Raw genomic sequence first — 18,598 nt, 5'->3', positions numbered from 1 at the left:
TCCCTTGATTTGATCTCCTATTTATAGTGAGATCAAAGCACATTGTATTTATTCAAATCAGGAATGCTGTAATTGAATTTATTGAAAAGTGATGGTAGTTCATATTAATATTACTTATATTTATATTAATTTGTCTAATCTCATTGAGTAATCTACATTGCTATAGTGAATTTGTGATCTAATTAATGCAAGTTGTGAAGAAGTAACTGTGCAACACTGCTTTTGGTGGTGCCTACTTTTCCCTTTGTTCTTTGTTACAGTTCGTGGTTAGTCTGGATAGAACTTAACCATGAGCATGACTTTGGAAAGCACCCTGTGCTGTAGCAAAAGAAAAAAAAAGAAAAAACATGGAGAGGAGCAAAGCAGCTGTGATGTATTCTCTGGGAGACCATGTATTCATGTAAGCCATAGTTTGGCTCAGTGTGACATGCAAACCAGGGCAGCATGGAATTGTTCACTTTGTAATGTCTATGGCAATATTTACTTTGAAATTGTGCATATCTTAAAAAAAATAACGTCATTACGCATTAGCTTTGGATACATTAGCTTCCTGCTTTGTCTATATCCATTGTGTGTATCTTGGGTGAGGAGGTATGATGTTCACATGCAAAGATTCCACCTCTTCCCATATGCTGAAGTAAATCCTTTCCACTTGTGGGTGTTGTTGCTGACCAGATATAGATAATTCTCTCCCCCCCCCCAAGTTCCCATAACACTTTTTTCACAGAAGCATGTCAGGACAGGTACCATGAGCTGCCTTTCCTTTCTAATGTCTGTTCTGAAGATTGCTCAGGCTTACATGATTTTTTTCATAAGGGATTTTTCAAATAATGAAACAGAATTTTTGTAACACCCTTTACTTTTTTTAAAAAAATAGAACTGGGTTAAAAATTTTAGTTCTACAAACACCCAGATTATAATTCATTGATGTGACAGATCCAAGATAGCGCGCTGCTTAGCAAAAATAAATCCATGGGTGCATCCACCTATACTAGAATACTGTAATGCTTCTGCTGTCTTAAGGAGGCTGTATATACCAATAACTGTTGTTTATGGAAACTACTGCCGGAGGCAACTTAAGGTTTTCCATTCCTGAAGTTTGTGTTGCTCTTTCCTGCCTGCTTTTTGTTTTCTCATATTTAAGGGCTTCTCTCATTACATCAGCCTGACTTGCTAGTGAGCAGATGGTTTAGTGAGCATTTTTCTTGGTGGAATTGTTACCCTTGAGCTTTTCTGTGTTCTCCCCTGAGTATTGCCTGGTTTTGTAAGACAAAATCCTGTGGCACCCTTAAAGGCAAACCAGTCTCTTCTAAATTCATAATGAACTAGCTAAGCCCCAAACACTTGATGTGGTGCTGTGGAAGTCAGAAATGTGGAGTTTAATAATTTACCTTGTTATCTTTCTCTCTAGGCCTGTGTTTATGGTAGGTTTTTCCTTGGTACTAGTTTGACCATATCACCTCAATAAGTGGGAATACTGCATATATAGCTATAGCACCCTTCATTTGAGGATTACGGGCTGGTTTACAATATAAGGACACAATAATACATAACATAATAACAAAACAATACCCTTCTCAGTTTAATCAGTCATTTAGCCAAGTTTAATGATGATCAAGAGTTTTAAAAAATGAGCCACATCTCATGTCCCACCTACTTTTGACCTCTGGCCCCACCCACAAGAGACAGCCCCATTTTTTCTGGCACCCATCTCCCCCCCCCCCCATGGACATATTTTGTCCTCTTTTTTGCCTTGAGGAATTTTTTGGGGAAGTCTATTAGAATTATGTCTACATCTATACATGTGCTGTAATATGCACTAAATTCTTTTTCATCCTATCTCCCAGAACTACAGTCTAGCTATAGTCCAAGGCTCTGCAGGGAGGGCTGGGAAACAGATGTTCCTCCGGATGCCATCAATGATGATGATGATGATAGTAGTTTGTTATTTGTACCCAGCCACTCTGGGCAGCTTCCAGCATATATATAAAAAAACATTAAACCTTAAAAAACTTCTCAGGCTGCCTTCAGATGTCTTCTAAAGGTTATATAGTTACTCATCTCCTTGACATCTGATGGGAGTGCGTTCCAAAGGGTGGGCGCCACTACCAAAAAGGCCCTTGACCTGGTTCCCTGTAGCTTCAATTCTCGCAGTGTGGGAACCACCAGAAGGCCCTCAGTGCTGGGGTGAACAATGGGTGTGGAGACCCCATTTGAGTTTGGTGTCAAACTCCCATCAACCCCAGCCAGCATGGCCAATGTTTAGGGATGATGGCAGTTGCCATTCAATCGAAAGAACCTCCCTTCCCATGCTGTAAGGAGAACTGCTTTTGAAACTGACAAATGGGTCAATTGTTCAAAGAAGCAAATGCATTCAGAAATGTTTTGGAGCCTTTTTGGCTCCTGGCTGCTTTTGTATTCACTACAACTTAACTAACATGTTATATTGGTAAATATTGTGTAACTGCATTTGGAGAGTTGTTTTTATTTCTGGCTGCTATGTGGTTTTCAACAATAACTGTATATTCTTAGAGGCAGATCTCAGATTGTGTTTGAAATATGCTGTAGGCTGAGCTGGGAAGTTTTCAGTTTTTCGTGTAATTATTTTACTTAATTGTTTTTCCATTAAAGTTTTATTAGTTTTTACAACATGAAACATTGATTATAAGCCTAACTAAATATATAACATTAGCATTTTCTTGTTGATATGTATTTCTCCATGCTTTCTAACCTTTGATATATCCATGCCAGCTTTTAATAATCAAGCTCTTCTCTTATTGTGAATTGGAGAGATGTTGGGGATTAGCAGCTGGAATTCCTGCTGCTAATGTAACTTCAAAATTGGCCTTAAAAGTTGCAGAAAAGCTGGCTCAGTTTATCAGTTTAGAATAATCTACCAAACCATAGATAGCAACTATATTTCCAATCACAATTGCCAATTATGGCTTCCTAGCTAGTTGTATGCATGGCTTGCCAGTTCAGACATCATAGGGTAGACTAGTGATGGGAATAGACTTTTGAGATTGAAATATGACCATTTCCAATTTATGTAGCTCAAGAGAATGGCTTTGTAAATTAGAAAGATTGCACCGAATGTAATTTACACTGATATATATTTCTTTTTAATTATTGCAGATATTTCCAGACTTTCTTTTTCAGCAGGTAAGGTATTGTTTTAATAATAAATGTTGGCTTTTATAAGGATATAATTCTGTAATTTTTTGTATTGCTTGGTGATCATTAATGTATTTTGTAAGCCATATAGTTATGGGGTCAAGAAGTCAGAATTGTTGTATACAGAAGTGTGTAAAAGTGCATAGGGTTTTGCTGCTCTGTTTTCAATACAGTTGTGAAAATAAGATAAAATACCCCTGGACGGTTAAGTCCAGTCAAAGGCAACTATGGGGTGCGGTGCTCATCTCGCTTCAGGCTAAGGGAGCCAGTGTTTGTCCACAGATGGCTTTCCAGGTCATGTGGCCAGCATGACTACACCGCTTCTGGCGCAACAGAACACTGTGACAGAAGCCAGAGCACATGGAAATGCTGTTTTCCTTCCCACCACAGCAGTACCTATTTATCTACTTGTGCTGGTGTGCTTTAGAACTGCTCGGTTGGCAGAATCTGGGACAGAGCAACGGGAGCTCACCCTGTCGCACAAATTCGAACCGTCAGCCTTCCGATCAGGAAGCCCAAGAGGCTCAGTGGTTTAGACCACAGTGCCACCCACATCTCAGTGAAAATAAGAAGAGGTGTTGATGAGTCAGGATTTTAGGGTAAGGCTTGTAGGAATAAACTACCTTTTGGTACTTATTTTTAAAGTAAGACATTCATTGTGGTGAGTATGGATGGTATGGAATATAGAGGGCTAGCTAATTTATTTATTTATGTTTATATTTATTTATATTTTTCAGTAGACTTGTATCTATTAAATCACACACAGAATAACCTGATCCATGCATTTATTTATTTGCTGCCACCACCACAAATGACTAGATTGTCAGTGGACTCTGACTTTTAGACTGATGGCTGGTGGTTTCCTCAGTCTATCTGTGAAAGCCATCATTTCTTTAGTAGGTGCATTTTGTATTTGGAAAGCTGAACTGAAAACTTTGAGTTTATGTGGGAAATACAGAAGGCTACATGAAAGGCAGTGTGACCTTCTGCAAACAGAGCGCGCTGTGTTTATATAAAATAAAGAACACACTGTTTTTATTATTACTGAACCACACACTGTTACCTACTAACGATCTCTAAAGTCCTAATGAAACCATGGCCTTTTCAGGAACTGTGACCCTAAACACCCCTCAATAGAATGCAATGACAATTTTAGCTGTCTGCCATATTATTTATACTGATGTATATGCTTACAGGGCAATCTTTAAGGAGGTTCTTGCCTCTTAGTGCTGCAATATGTGATCTTGTGTTTTTGTTCAGGTGACTTTTTTTTACTTCTGCTTATCCCTCCCTCACAACTACTTGGAACAGAATTTTGTTTTTAGTATGCAGAATAGGCATCAAGGCAAATTGAAGATTTGAAAACCAACACTTTAAAACAACAACCACCACCAACACCAACAGAATAGACCTCATAGTGCTTTTTTAACACTATGCAGTAACTGTCTGGAATCGTCTTCAACTCTTTTGTATGTCTGTCTTTTCTGTGCTGAACATTTCCATTACAATGCACCTCTACTCTATGGGGAAGCATTATAGCAGTGGACTTTTCCAGTGCTCCTTGGTCATAGTGTGCAGCTAACAATCGGATTAAATATAGATTCTGTTGTTCTTGTAGTTGCTGGAAGATAAAGGTCATTGTGAACATTTCCTTTCCTCTTTGATTTCATAGTTAAACCTTTTTGTGGGGATGATTAAGTGTGTGCTGTTGAATGCATTACTTGATTAGGTAGTTTGTTAAACCATCACATAAGGGAGTTATCCTACATTTCTCTAATTTCTATCATAGCTTTGAAGTCTTTGCCACTTACTTTGCTCTTGCTTTTTTAATTGAGGCCAAGAGTATGAGACTTGAGGATTTGAGAGTGCAAATCACTGGAGGCGTCTGAGGGCAACTTGTTAAATTTTTATCACTTTAGAGCTGGATTGAAGGCTGTGCTCCAGCACTTTATTTTTATGTAAAGTCCTCTAGGCCAGACATCTTGTAGCATGTACATAAATAAATGTTTTAATTGATTTTTTTTTAAAAAAAACTGAGCCTCTATCTCAGTTTCTGTAGATGTGGTTGATGTTTGAGATGTGGTGGATAAATTCATTAAATCCCATGGTTGACTTTGCATCCCTCGTCATCTCTGTTTTTTCCCCATTTCCCCCCATTATTAATTTGTTTTGTGTACTCTGGAGGTCCCAAGCCTTAAGGATGTTAGATTGGTTTCAACTAGGGCCAGGGCCTTTTCAGTGCTGACCCCGATGTGGTGGAACGCTCTGTCACAATAGACTAGGGCCCTGCGGGATTTAACATATTTCTGCAGGGCCTGCAAGACGGAGCTGTTCTGCCTGGCCTTCGGCTTAGACTCACTCTGACCCCTTATATGGGATTTGGTATATCAATTTTCCCTTTGCTTTTTTGCTGGCTTATGTAGGACCAGCATGGATAGCTGGCTCGGGTGAATATCTGATGTTTCATCCCTTTATGGTCTTGATTTATGGGCTACTACTAAAATGAGGCTGCATTTTAAGCTGTATTTTAAGCCTATTTTAATTAACTGTTGTTGCTGTTGTTGTTGTTTGTTTCTTTTACGTTTTAATGTAATTCATATTTGGTGTTAGATGCCCTGAGCCTGGCCCTGGCTGGGGAAGGCGGGGTATTGACAGGTATAAATAAAAATTATTATTATTAAGAGAGAGGTTGAAGTATTATGGTTTCTGATTTCAATTGAATAAATATCAATGCTACTAGTACTTCAATATGTGTATCAATCATTGATATATGAAATATTGGGAAATTTAATTTAATTGGTAAATTAAAAGAAGTAGTGTTGTGTTAGCTCACGTAAGTGTCAAATAGATGTGATGCAGATGTAGCATAGCATTGTTGCCATTTTAGCGATGAGAACCTGAATGAATCTACCTGGCCGTGCTATACTGTTCAATGCAAAGGGATCAGTTCAGCGCTGCAAAAGTTGATAGAGCGGAAGCCTGAGAAATGCATTTTCTTTGCATGGATTTTTTTTAGTAAGACTTGAAAATAAGCATCTAATTCTACTTTAGCAAGTTCAGAAGTCATTATATAGAACTTATGTACCTTGCACTACTCTCTTTCTCTAAGCCACCAGCATTATATGCATAGCTGTCAACTTTTCCCTTTTTTTTAAAGGGAAATTCCCTTATTCCGAATAGGATTCCTCGCAAGAAAAGGGAAAAGTTGACAGCTATGATTATATGTGTGTGGAATTTCTGTTCCCCCATTCATCCTGTTGTAGTTTACTCTTCTGATTCCCACCCTCAGCAGTAGATGACCTATAGTATTATATCCTGTGGTTGCCTGGCAACCTCAGAGTATGCACTTGTGACCATAGACTTACAAGAGTGGACTGACACACAATGCCCAGATTCAGAGTTGACTTGGAATTTTAATTTGATGCATGTATCTTCTTTTGCCTTTTGAAAAGCAAATCTATGGAGGCAAAGGCTTCTGTGTTGTACATTCAGTTGAGTGCTAGATTTAGGGTGGGAAGAATTCTGAAGGGTCAATTTAAATATAATTACTTTTACAGCAGCCTTTCGGTCGGAGTTTTGTTTTGTTTTTTGTTTTGCTAGCCATAACATAAAGTGTTCCTATACAGGTGAGGGTTATAGTGTTTATAACCTTTGGGGGTCACACTGCATTTTTATAAAAGAGAAAAGCAGGTGCATGGATTGCAGAAATGATTGCAGTAGTGCAGGTGAAAGTGTTTGATTTTTGCATTAACCCGCCACCACCACACCGAGAGCATATTCTCTCTCTCTCTCTCTCTCTCTCTCTCTCTCACACACACACACACACACACTCTTAAAAAACACATTTCTGAAAGGCTGGATAATAACAATGGATAACATTTCAGGGTTGCCGATAAGCAGCTTGCTCTTAGCCACACCTCTTGTCGCCCTGATGTATGGCCATAATAAAATTGGCCTTATTTCTGCTGCTACATTTTTTTTCTTTTATATTTTTGGGTGGGGGAGCATTACTGTTGGCTATTATAAAGGGAGCTTAAAGATGCAAAAATATTATTTGCATGCTTAATTTTGCTGACAACCTCTCAGCTGGCTGTTTCTTTGTTTATTGATGACTGATGAGGTATAGTCGTTAGACTGTTGTTGGGCCAGGACTGTTGAGACCCAGCTTCAGATCTCTACTCAGACTTAAACCTCTCACCCAATTTACTTGGGCTTCTCACTCATTAGAATGCTGCACTGAGCTCCTTGGCGAAAAGCTGGAATATAAGTGTAATAAATACTGATTTTCCTGTCATAAATTTTAAAATTTATCTGATAATTTCCTGAATGTATGTATTTTTTATAACTAGCATTTCTATTTTATTTTTCCTTGTGCTATCTCTGTCATTCCTTTTAAATCATATGACTAGGTTATGGGCCTGCATGCAGATCCACGTCTTTCCATTATTATTTTTTACTGAACATCATCTAGGTGTTTAGGCACTTCTAAATATTGTACATTTGTTTTCCTTCTGTTTTGAAATAAACCATGAAAAGTCACCTGCATTTAATTCATGGGTCCCTTATTTATTTTTTTTGAAGGAAGAAAAAGGTAATTTCTGTATGTGGCTTTCATCTTCTGGAAGAACATCAACATTTAGTTTAAAAGAGAAATAACTTACCAATTTTGAGGGAGATTTCTGTCTGCTAGACAGAGCTACCCAAGCTGAACACTTGCATGGACAGCTGTTTGCAATCTTGTGCTTGTGAAAAGTGCCTGAGGGATATTCACTGATAACAAGCAGTTAATGGCAGGGTTCTATGTTTCATCCTGATTATTGGTTTTTGGCACCATGCTAGGGGGTATTAGTTGGTTGCTGATGTTTACAGGCAAGAATACCATCTACTAGATAACACTTTGTAAATGCTGCTAAGATATGACCATGGTTGAGATATGACACTACAACTCAGGATACAACAGTCAGGAAAGCCATTATACTAATAGCTCTTTTAAAAACCAACAACACCACCACCACAAACTTTTGACAGTTTTATTACAAATCTAGTTACAGGTAGTTACCCGTGTTGGTCTGCCATAGTCAAAGCAAAAGTAAAAAATTCCTTCCAGTATATTTATATTTATTTTTTATTTTGTTATTACAAATCTAAACTTTCCATTATTGTATTATTCAATTTGCTGCTTTTTAGAGCATAAAATGTATTTATTTTTTTAAAAAAGGTTGTCTATGCATCACATGCATGTTATCTTAGTTTTATATAGACTTTAAACTTGCTCTTATCTGAGGCCCTTGTTTATGTGCCACCTCCACGAGAAGTCTGCAGTGGCTTCCCCTTTGTAGAATGCTCTCCCCAGGGAGGCTCAACTTATAACATGTTGCTTTAAAAAGAAAGAAGAAAGCATCACCATGCCCCAGGAAAGTGTTGCAGCTACCACATCTGAAAACCACCCAAAATTACTTCTGATGGTAATTGCAAAGATTGCCATCAGTTTGGCTCTCTTTTTTGAAGAGTTGCAAGATTCATTAAATGATGTTCATTACAGCATCCAAGACCGGGACAGTCACCACAGTTGTCATTTGAGCTCAGGTGAATCTTGCCACTAGGCAAGAAGTTGCCTGGATTCCCTATGGCTGCTTCAGAGGCTCCTTCTGCTTGCAAGCTGGAGAATACGGAGTATGCCTGCCTGTGGAATAAGATCACTGTTTTGGTGTATGTTCCTAGTCTGATTAGCACAGAATTACCTATAAGAGAACCATAAGGGGTTGTGGTTATTCTGGATATCAACCATTTTTGGCAGGGAACCTAAAATGTTGCGGTAAACTGTAGCTTTTCTCTAAACTCTGCTGGCTTTTTGTTTGTTTTGTATTATTGTTCCAGAAAGAATAGGTGTGGAAATATTAGTTCACACTGTTAAAATGTCTGTATCTGACAAAACATTCATATCTGAATTACATTTGTGATATCCAACAGCAAATTGTGAACTTTTCTTCCCCTTTGAAAGTTCTCTAACCCTTTTATGCTGGGGCTTGCTTCTGAGTAAACTTGTGAACTACTGCTAGTAAATGACTAAAACAGGTATGTTTACATGATATTTAATCCAACATATCGGCAGCAATGCAGTGAATATTTAGTTCACAGCTGACCTCTCTTTATTCTCCATTTTAGGCCAGCTTCACAGAGCAGCTGATTCCTGTGGGAGAAAATGGAATTTATGACCCTAATAGCATAAACTTAGGTGCAGGGATTCCGCCAGATGCACCTGCTACAGATCTTAATTGTGTTTAATTAAAAATAAATCAAATTGAATGTTACTTTAAAAAAAAAAAGAAATAGTGGTGAAAAGCTAAAGTTTTCTGCCCTTTTCAAAGGAAGCCTCCTCTTAATTTATACTTTTGTCTGATTTCCTGCAACCATCACAAGGCTCTGTTATAGAAGCTTTTGCTCTGATGGGTTTTGCGAGTCCTCAGATTTCTGCTCTTAGAGATTTAATGAGGGAGAGGTGGGTGGATGCTATACCATCTGTTAATGATTCTGCTTGGTGAACATATTTTACCTCGGGGCCTGGTTACTGACAAGAGGCCAGAACCCAGAATGGCTCTGTAAAGTAATCAGTTGTCTACTGTCTACCTCAATTCTGCTGGGCATATTCAGTAACTGTGAGCTGGTGAGACACCAGCTGTTGTCATCCACTTTGGAAGGGTTTATGAGGTCCCCCCATTAAAACAGTTGCAAAATGCTTCTCAAGTTTCATTTGAGAACCCAATTTGTCTTTGAAAGTCCAAAATACAGAACATGGTAATTTAATCATTTACCTGTGCTAAGAATGGATCATGGTTTGTGACCTGTGAGGATTTGACTTGTGCATTGTACTACACAGAATAAACATGATTAATCTGCTTGCCATGATTCAGTTAAACAGTGCCGGTATCACGGAAAGAGAGGAAATGAAGGCGAGGCTCTCTGTTGTTACTGGGATTCGCCTCATATGTAGTCTTTAATAAAAATTGGGTACCAATTTTTATTTTTTCCTCTCTTCTCCAAGCAGAAATTGCACATAACCTGTTTTCCATGACTCTAGTCCTAATACAGTATTCCTTTTGTGGATCATGGTCAGTAAGTATATGTCTGTGGTTTTGAAAATGTGCTGAACTTTAACAGTGAATTAAGTATTTAACCATTCACTGTTAAAGACTTCATTCTGGTGATCCACAAGTTAGAATCATGAGTAGCTTAACTTTTCAAGTGTCATTATGCATTTCCTTCTAAAGCATTAATCTTTCATTAATGGATAGGCATACTGTGGTGAAAGGATGATGGACTTTTTCAGTCAGGATGAAGTAGGAGAAGCACAGTGGTAGGCTTAATCACATTTGAAAATGTAAAATGGAGTTCCTGCTGTATTTTTTTTAAGGATTAGTATGGGATAACTCGGTAGCAAAATCTGGAAGTGTGTAAAATTCGGATGGTTTCAGACTGTGGAAAAAGGTTTAAAAGGGGTGAAGGCAGTGAAGATGACCTTTTGCTCCAAAGACAAAGCTCAACATGGGAGACTACCTTTTTGTGTAAATTGTGGGTAAGAGGCTGAGGCTGTAAAAGCTTGCCTTTTGCAAGATCAGCTAGCTTTGGCAGCACTGTGGATATGAGGGAAATGCGATGAAGTGATGTAAAGAATGGCAAGAGAGAGGCCAGCTGCAGGGTGCTTTAGTAATGGTGGCTTAGAAGGCAGAGATACCTTCACAGAGGAAGGAGGAGAGATCAAGGAATGCAGGGAATAACTGTAGCATTGCTCAGACTGTAGTTTCACAATCTGTTTTGAGACAGGATGGCTGCAATTCAAAACAGCAGTAGACCTGTAACCTTCCTACCTTGGTCAGGTTTAGTGCCGGAATACAAGGTTGTGGGGGCATGGAATTGGGGCATGAATCGAGGGGCCCTCAATACTTTTGTAATATCACCCTGCTCAAAAGTGAGATTTTATTCCAGGTGGGCCTTCGATGGCTTCAGAGACCAGAAATGTGTTTGCATTATGAACAGCTTTACTGCCATTACCCTCTTTTTTGAACAGGATATGTTCATAGTTTTGCATAGAACAAGTGCTTCAGATTATTAAGTTAGTGTTTTCCTGATGTGCTTCTATACGTATCCTCTGGCAGGTACAACTTAACTTTCAACCCTCAGAAGAACCTCTAAGGCAACCTTTCTCAACCGTGGGTGTCCATATGTTGTTAAACTACAACTCCCATTATGCTTGATCACTAGTCCTGCTAGCCAGGCATTGTGAGGGTTGTAGTCCAACAGTATCTGGGGACCTAAGGTGTTTAGAACCATAAACATGTATCTTAATACAATACAAAATTCTTACAGTCCCTCAAAATACCACTTTAAAACAAATGTAACAAATGATTAAAAGCTTGGTGAAATAATGATGTACAGTATTATTCAACTTGAACCTATCTCACATAAATTTTGTGAGGATTGAGTGCAAGAGTACCATGTGTGCCACCTTGGATTCCTCTGGGGGAAAGCCTGGGATGGCAAAGTGATAAGTATGAGTTTTCTGAGCAGGCATTAATATTACGTCACAAGCTTTTGTTTTCAATCAATTGAGTGATTGTTGCTTACCATAAAATACAACAACTGGTGGAAAATGGTAATGATGCTTAACATATAGTGTGTGTCAAATGGATAGCATGTCACATAAATAATTTTGGTAGTCCTTACAACTGCTCTGTAACATAGCTTAATATGTTACATAGCTTAATGAGGCACTGAGGCTTGGAGAATAGTGGCTTGTCTAAGGGCCACCTAGGAAGGGTTGGGGAACATGGAGGGTAACTGGATGGAGTGAAGGAAGGAGAAGCAGCAAGAATGGAATCCATATGAATAACTTTGTGTGGTGCTCTGGATTAGGAAAATTGATCAATGCTTCTCTGAAGTCTGCTCATAAAGGAAAAAGAAATGATTGCAGCCTCAGAGGAGTAGATCTGCTATATTTATCTTTCATGCAAGTTATTTAAGGAAGCATGTGCTGTCTTAGTTCAGTTTTTTCTTCACCTTTTCTATAAACCAAAAAGTGAGACACTTTGACTTCATTTGATTAAGGAGAAACTTATTCCGTAGCTTTGGGATTTTGTATTGCTATCTGTGACAGTATAGCTGGTGCCAAAATCTAGATATTAATCCATTAAAACCCTTCCCTTAAAAGAAATGTCTGAGATCCCCCTTTTTATTGACCCCAGTCCAGCACCCTTTCCAGCCACTTCCTTCATTCTTAATGAATTGTACATGTCATGCTGTGGTGAGTCATGGTCAATATTTGTTTAAATGGTTTTTATTTACTTTTTAATATTTTTAGGCCTTATTTTGTGTTTCATTTGTGTATTCCTTATTTATTGTAAGCTGCCGAGAGAACTTCATTACAAACGTTATAAATAAATAAATAAATAAATAAATAAATGCTGTAAATTGAAGATTTTATATTTCAGTTAACCACATATATGGTAGGGAGAGCCTTGTAATTAAATTCTTTTCAAGGTGCAAGAAGCATTCTGTTTACCAGTTGCATTTTTTTAAAGTATGTGGATTCCATCTGCTTTTCTTTCTAGATATTTGGTCTTCCCTGTAGTATTCATGGTTGTCAAAAAGGGGCCTTTTGGAGCCTCATAGAGAATTTAGAGGACGAAATTCAGAAGAGGAGATACAGCCTTCCATGACACCCCCCTTCCTATTCTACCCTGTATGTATGAAGGATTAAGGAACTTCAGGATATCACTTGCTGCCTGGAGTGCAGGGAAAATGGTTCTTTCTCAGAGGGGCTTCTGGAATTAAGGGTATTAGCTTTTCAGAGTATAAAAAACAGCTCTCAGTTAAAATGTGTGAGAGGAAAGATTCAGTTCAGAAAGTGAGACACTAACCTTGATGTTTGGCTTGTATGAAGACAAAGCATAAGATGGCAGTTGCATCTTTGTGTGCATGGAACTTACTCAGGTCAGAAATAACACTCAACTGTAGCTTAGTGTTATGAGAATGAACATGGGAGAGCTACAGGTTTGAGTTCTCCATTCTCGTTCACATATGGGGGAGGGTGTTTTAAAGCTTCTGGGTATGGTTTCAGACAAACCACCATCTTCCATTTCCTCTGAGTGGATGAAACACTGGTTTGTTCAAACTACAATTGGTTTAATCAAACCAGGATATTACACCACATTTTGGTTCTAGAGGCTCATATTCTGTAAAAGAAAACATTTCAATATGTGCAGCTTTCCCTGACAAGCTTTTAACTAATATTATGGGTAAATATATGAAACTACCTTACACTGACTTGAGTCACTGGCCAGTCTCGTCCGGTACTGTCTACTCTGGCTGGCAAAAGTTGCCCAAGGTATATGAGTCCTCTCATTCTTTTGTATCTGGTCATCTTATAGATGCCTTATATTTTGTGCAGTAGTAGAAACTACTGTGCCTATACTCCTGCACTTGTTCTGTTCCTGAAAATTGATGCTGAGAGGATTTTTGTTCATTGTTCATCCTACTTTCCTTCCCTGACTATATGTATAAGGAGATGTCGTTTTATATTGGGGACTCTTTAGACTTTGAAGGAGCTTTGTTCATTATGCTTGAGCAGTGGGGCAGAACTAATGGTTCAATTGTGCTCTAATTTTTATTTTAAACTGTATTGGAACCCAGTTTTCTAAGTTCTTTTCAAAAGGGCTGAACAGAGCTTGTTGTAGACATGTCCAGCTGTTCTTGTTGTGAAACTAGTAGCAGTGAGGTGAACCAAGAACAATGTGTGTATGCTTCCCATGTATTTGCTGCAGATGTTAAGTTGGTGTCTGTTCCAAGGAATGCCTCCTTTTGCTTCCTTGTGGATTGCTCTCACAGGCAGGCATGGGAGCAGGACCTCAGTCACAGATCATAAATTAGGTGTTGGCAGGTTAGTATACAGAATATGATCCTTCATGTAACCTCGTCCCAAACTGTTGAGGATTTTAGAGATCATGACTAGTGCTTTGAAATTAAACCCAGAAATGCACTGGCAACCAGTGCAACATGTTACAACCCCAACCCACCTCCAGACATCAGTTCAGCATTTCAAACAGCCTTCTGGAGCAAGTAGGTGGAAAAGAGGAGTAGAGCTGTATGTCATCCACATGCTGATGACATTATTGTTACATTTGGGGGTGATGTGCTGTTTCTAGCTGAGATGTGACTGAGAAACCATTTTAATACCGGTAGCTACTCTGTATTGCTACTCTGTATCACAGGTAACTGCTTAATAAGCTGTCACATTATAACTATTCCCTTTAAAAAAAGAAAGAAAGAAAAAGAAAGAATAAAACTTCATGAAAATTAACTTGGCTATTGAATGCTAGCCTCATTTAACAAGAATGAAATAAGAAGAAACATACAAAAACCCCACATCCCACTCTTGGTTCAGAAGAACACATGTAAGTGGAACAGCTACCGGTACCAAATAAGAGTATTAGCAAAGACTGAATTTCCCTCGGGACGTGCATTAATCTGAACCTGAACTGTTTTTTATCAGGGCAATACTTTTATTAGACAAATCAGCATGTCACAAAACATCATACAAGCTTTTGAGTTTTCTGGAAATCTTCACCAGTCTATATCAGGTACAGTTCTCATCCTCTCTGACTGCAAGCTAGTTGAGTCTGAGGGGATTTTGAATCCAACAACATATGGATGGGACAATTGTTGTTGTTGTTGGGGTTGTTGTTGTTGTTGTTTATAAACTGTGTTGAAAATTTTAAAAGCAACTACCAAACACTAAGCACTGTCTTCCAAGACAAATGCACGTACAGATGTCAAGCCTTGCATGCAGTTATCTCCTGGATGGGACAGTGTTGACTATTTGGGGCTGGATGGTAAACAGAACTAGGAAAGGGGGATTGGCACACTGTTTTGTGGCATTTTGGTTGGCCTAATAAAGGTATTGCCCTAATAAGGATGTTGGAATTTGCCTAATAGTCCAACATTGCTATCTTTCATTTTAATTGGGCTGGGGCAACAGAAACAATTTCACTACCTCTGATTTTAGTATGTTAAGAAGTGCTGTCAAAGTAGAATACAGAATACTCCCCATTTACACTTGTTCAAGGCACGCATGACTGTCACTGTGCGCATTGCCGCAAGCCTGGAAGTGACAAGGAAAGGGGCAAAAACAGCCCCCAAAGAGCACGAAAATGGCACAGAAACAGCATCTAGCAATCCACCAAGCCTTTGCGAGAGCAATCCCAGGAGCCCTTGCACTGACATTTGGGGCCTGTGGAGAGTTGGAGTTTGATCGAGGAGGTTTGGAGGGTGTTTGCAGACTTTTTCTATGGTGTTCCCAATATACACAATTTTACTTAAATGTGTGGTTCCTCGGAATGTAACCCCCGCATCAATGGGGAGCTGCCTGTACCTGACATCTCCATTTCAGTTAAGCAGAGCACAGTTTGCAGCCACATCCAATGTAGTGGCACAGGCAGCCATATTTGCTATGCTGGCTATGAGCTTGACTATGACTCGCAGCAATATTGGCTTAGCAGTGGAGTTGGTCATGCTTACTTGTACTTAAATGGAAGCCGATATGCTGCTTCCTGACTTGGTGGTTTTGGAAAGCTACGCAAAACAGTATTCTTCAGGGCTAAAGGAGTAATTAATTAATTAATTAATAAAACAGAACACCTGTGTGTATCACAACCTGCTCCATGTTAAATAGAAAGCATTTTCACATTCTGGGAGGGACTCATGAGCCCAGGCACATTGTGGGAGAATGCATTTGGCTAGTAAACAAAGCTGTTGAAATCCAGCAGTTGCTAAAACACTTTCTTGGTATGTGTGTCACTGTGTGAGTAGAAGAGGCAAAATGTATATACCACGTTCTGTGTTGTTTGCTGCAATGTGTGTATGTATAAATAGCCAGTTTATCATTGATATTCTGTGCGCCTGTGTGTGTGTGCTGAAGGAAACAGAATCTGTTTTCAGTTAACCTTTTGTGGTTGGAGTATAATATGCACAGAACACCCGTATGTCTTGACCTTTGCTGAATGCTAGCTTCAAGAAGTTTTAAACAATGGCCATCCTTGGTGTATAATTTGGGTCACCTTTTTTCATTCCATTGTGTGTGCCTGTCTGTGTGTGTTTTGAGGTATCTTTTCCATTTTTTTCTAGTAATCCTTTCTTGTAGATAAATTTTTAGAATATTTCAGAACATACACACTTTACAGTACTTAGAAAGTATGAAGTTTGTAATTGGGTTGTCTTTAAATGAAAGATGATTAGAGGTTACATCTCATTGTTTAGTGCAGCCCCCTCCCCCAGTTATTCTTGTTTCATCAGAATAGTTATTTCAAATCAAATGTCACTGTTGGTAGGTATGATGCCAGAGGCATGGATTTAAAGCTAAACTGGTTGCAGGAGCGGATCTACAGCTATGACCTGGGTCAGGCTTGATTTGCAGCTTAGTCAGTTTTAGAATCTGCTGTCAGTTTTGTAAACAGGAGTCTGCTGGCTGAACTGAACAGAAGGGTGAGATTAGCATATTAATAAGGTTGTTGCTAATCGCCTCCCCTCCCCTCCCTCCCCTCTCCCTCCCTTCCTCCTCCGCCTCTCCTGAATGAATCTAGGAATACAGACGCACATAGTCACATTGCTGGCTGGTTGCATTCTGTTTGGTAGCTTGTCCAGGGAAAAGGATGATCTGTGCTTTAAATTGTTGAGGCATGCGAAGACTCCGAAACTGAAATGCATTCTTCACGCTGTCGGAATATATTACTTGAGCAGCACTAAGGAATGGGGTGGTGTGGAGGTGGGTCTTTTCTTGCTTCTACCTTTGCAGCCAAACCTGAAAGACGCTAGATGTAAGGAGGGTTAGTAGTTGATTTTTTCCTGCTTGTGACTACACTCGAGCGGCTGCCTTCCCAGCCCCCCTGCGGGAGCAAATACTACTGGAGACCTGAATTGGAACATTGTATGCTGGAGCCTGGCGTGATCTCTATACGATTGTGTGTATGTTGTTCTTGGAATTGGCAGGGCAACAGGCCCCGAAACAAGCAGGTGTCATCTATATGGAGAAAAGCGGCTGTAGTCCATTCCCAATATGCTGGGCTAAAGGTACACCAAACTTAAATATTATATATTTTCTGACTTTTGATTCATTCATCAAAATCAAAGGGGGAAATAAGTTGGTTGGGAGAGAAGGACTGGCATGAAATTGAAAACACAGTGGCTGTATTCTGGCCATGTAATTTTGATGTGGAAGCAGTCAGCTGTGGTGTTTCACCTGACAACCATAAACATTTTAGCCTGTAAAGGCACGGAAACAAATGGTATGGGCATTATTGCTTTTGAATAGTCAATACTTTTCAGTTTTGATGATCTATTTGAAATGGAGAATTCACTTACCTCAGTTGCCTGCATTTTTTAAATTTAAATCTTTTATCAAATGTTATTAATTATGTTTCAGGATAGTTTCTGCAAATTATGACTAATTTCGGTGGCCAAAACAGGGTGGAAATTTGATGATTGTGAACAGGATAGAATTTTTATGCAAAACTACCTTTTTAAAAGCTGTGGTAAACGTGACAGGGAGGTGCTTTATAGCTGGCACAATCAGACAGGATCTGACTTGAAATTCAGGTTGAGCAATAAACCAGTTCCAAGTATAGAACTCTCCCTACTGGGTGTATTTTTAGTGGGTTTTAAAAAGCAGCAACATTATATGCACCCTTGCCCTTTAGTGCACTGTCATGTAAGGTCCGGGTGCTTGTACCGTACATTTTAAGGAAAAATTATAAAGGACAAAATAGCCCTCCCTCCACAAAAAGGTTTAATTTTGTAATGAAAAGTAGTGCAAGATGACCTCTTTCTTTATCGTGGTAGTGATTCACCTGAACAAGTTACCTATAGTATCCAGCTGGGCTATGAGCCAACCATTACCCTGCCAAAGGGTACCAGGAGTATTGCAATGCTCAGTTCATTACATGACCGGAGGCAGTTCGTGACCGCTACTCTGTGAAGGAAGGTTTTTAATTTGCTGTCACATAATGAGTTGTCAACTGTGCCATAGCTTATGGTGGAGAACTGAGTCTGGTTTTAACCTTTGACGTCTCCTGTCCAAGATTCTTGGATAGCAGATCTGTGAAACAGCTACCTGAGAACTTGGTTTTCCATTGCCAGTCAGTGTGTCTGTCTTACCCTCCTTTTCCTCAAAGGAGTTGCATATATTATCCTTTCCCCCCTCCCCTTTACCCCACAAGGGTGTTGTGAAGAATGATTATTATGAGAGATTTGAACCCAGGCCTCCTGGGTCCTATACCACACTTGCTCTCATGGGTAGCAGATTGTTTTATTATATCAGGGGTAGCCATCCCCCTCCAGTTGTTGGGGATTCCCATCAGCCTCAGCCAGCATAGTCAGT

General features: G+C 39.2%; 1 protein-coding gene across 16 annotated transcripts in view; it reads left to right on the top strand.

The window, feature by feature from the left end:
* The window catches only part of PTK2 (protein tyrosine kinase 2), a 175,594-nt gene that overhangs the window by 27,801 nt on the left and 129,195 nt on the right, over nt 1-18,598 (top strand). For 5 of the 16 annotated variants that reach the window (XM_033155922.1, XM_033155918.1, XM_033155916.1 and 2 more), the window contains exon 1: nt 16,838-17,292. The exons of 1 other annotated variant lie outside the window; for it this stretch is intronic. In XM_033155922.1, the coding sequence (XP_033011813.1) occupies nt 17,190-17,292 (103 nt within the window). In that variant the 5' untranslated portion in view covers nt 16,838-17,189. Of the gene's footprint in view, nt 1-3,135; nt 3,163-16,834; nt 17,293-18,598 lie in introns of those variants that run through there. 10 more of the 16 variants (XM_033155912.1, XM_033155913.1, XM_033155910.1 and 7 more) reach the window with 4 other exon arrangements.

This window comes from Lacerta agilis, chromosome 7, assembly GCF_009819535.1.
Source record: "Lacerta agilis isolate rLacAgi1 chromosome 7, rLacAgi1.pri, whole genome shotgun sequence".
NCBI classification, from domain to species: domain Eukaryota; kingdom Metazoa; phylum Chordata; class Lepidosauria; order Squamata; family Lacertidae; genus Lacerta; species Lacerta agilis.
This window is presented reverse-complemented; position numbering and strand designations above follow the sequence as displayed.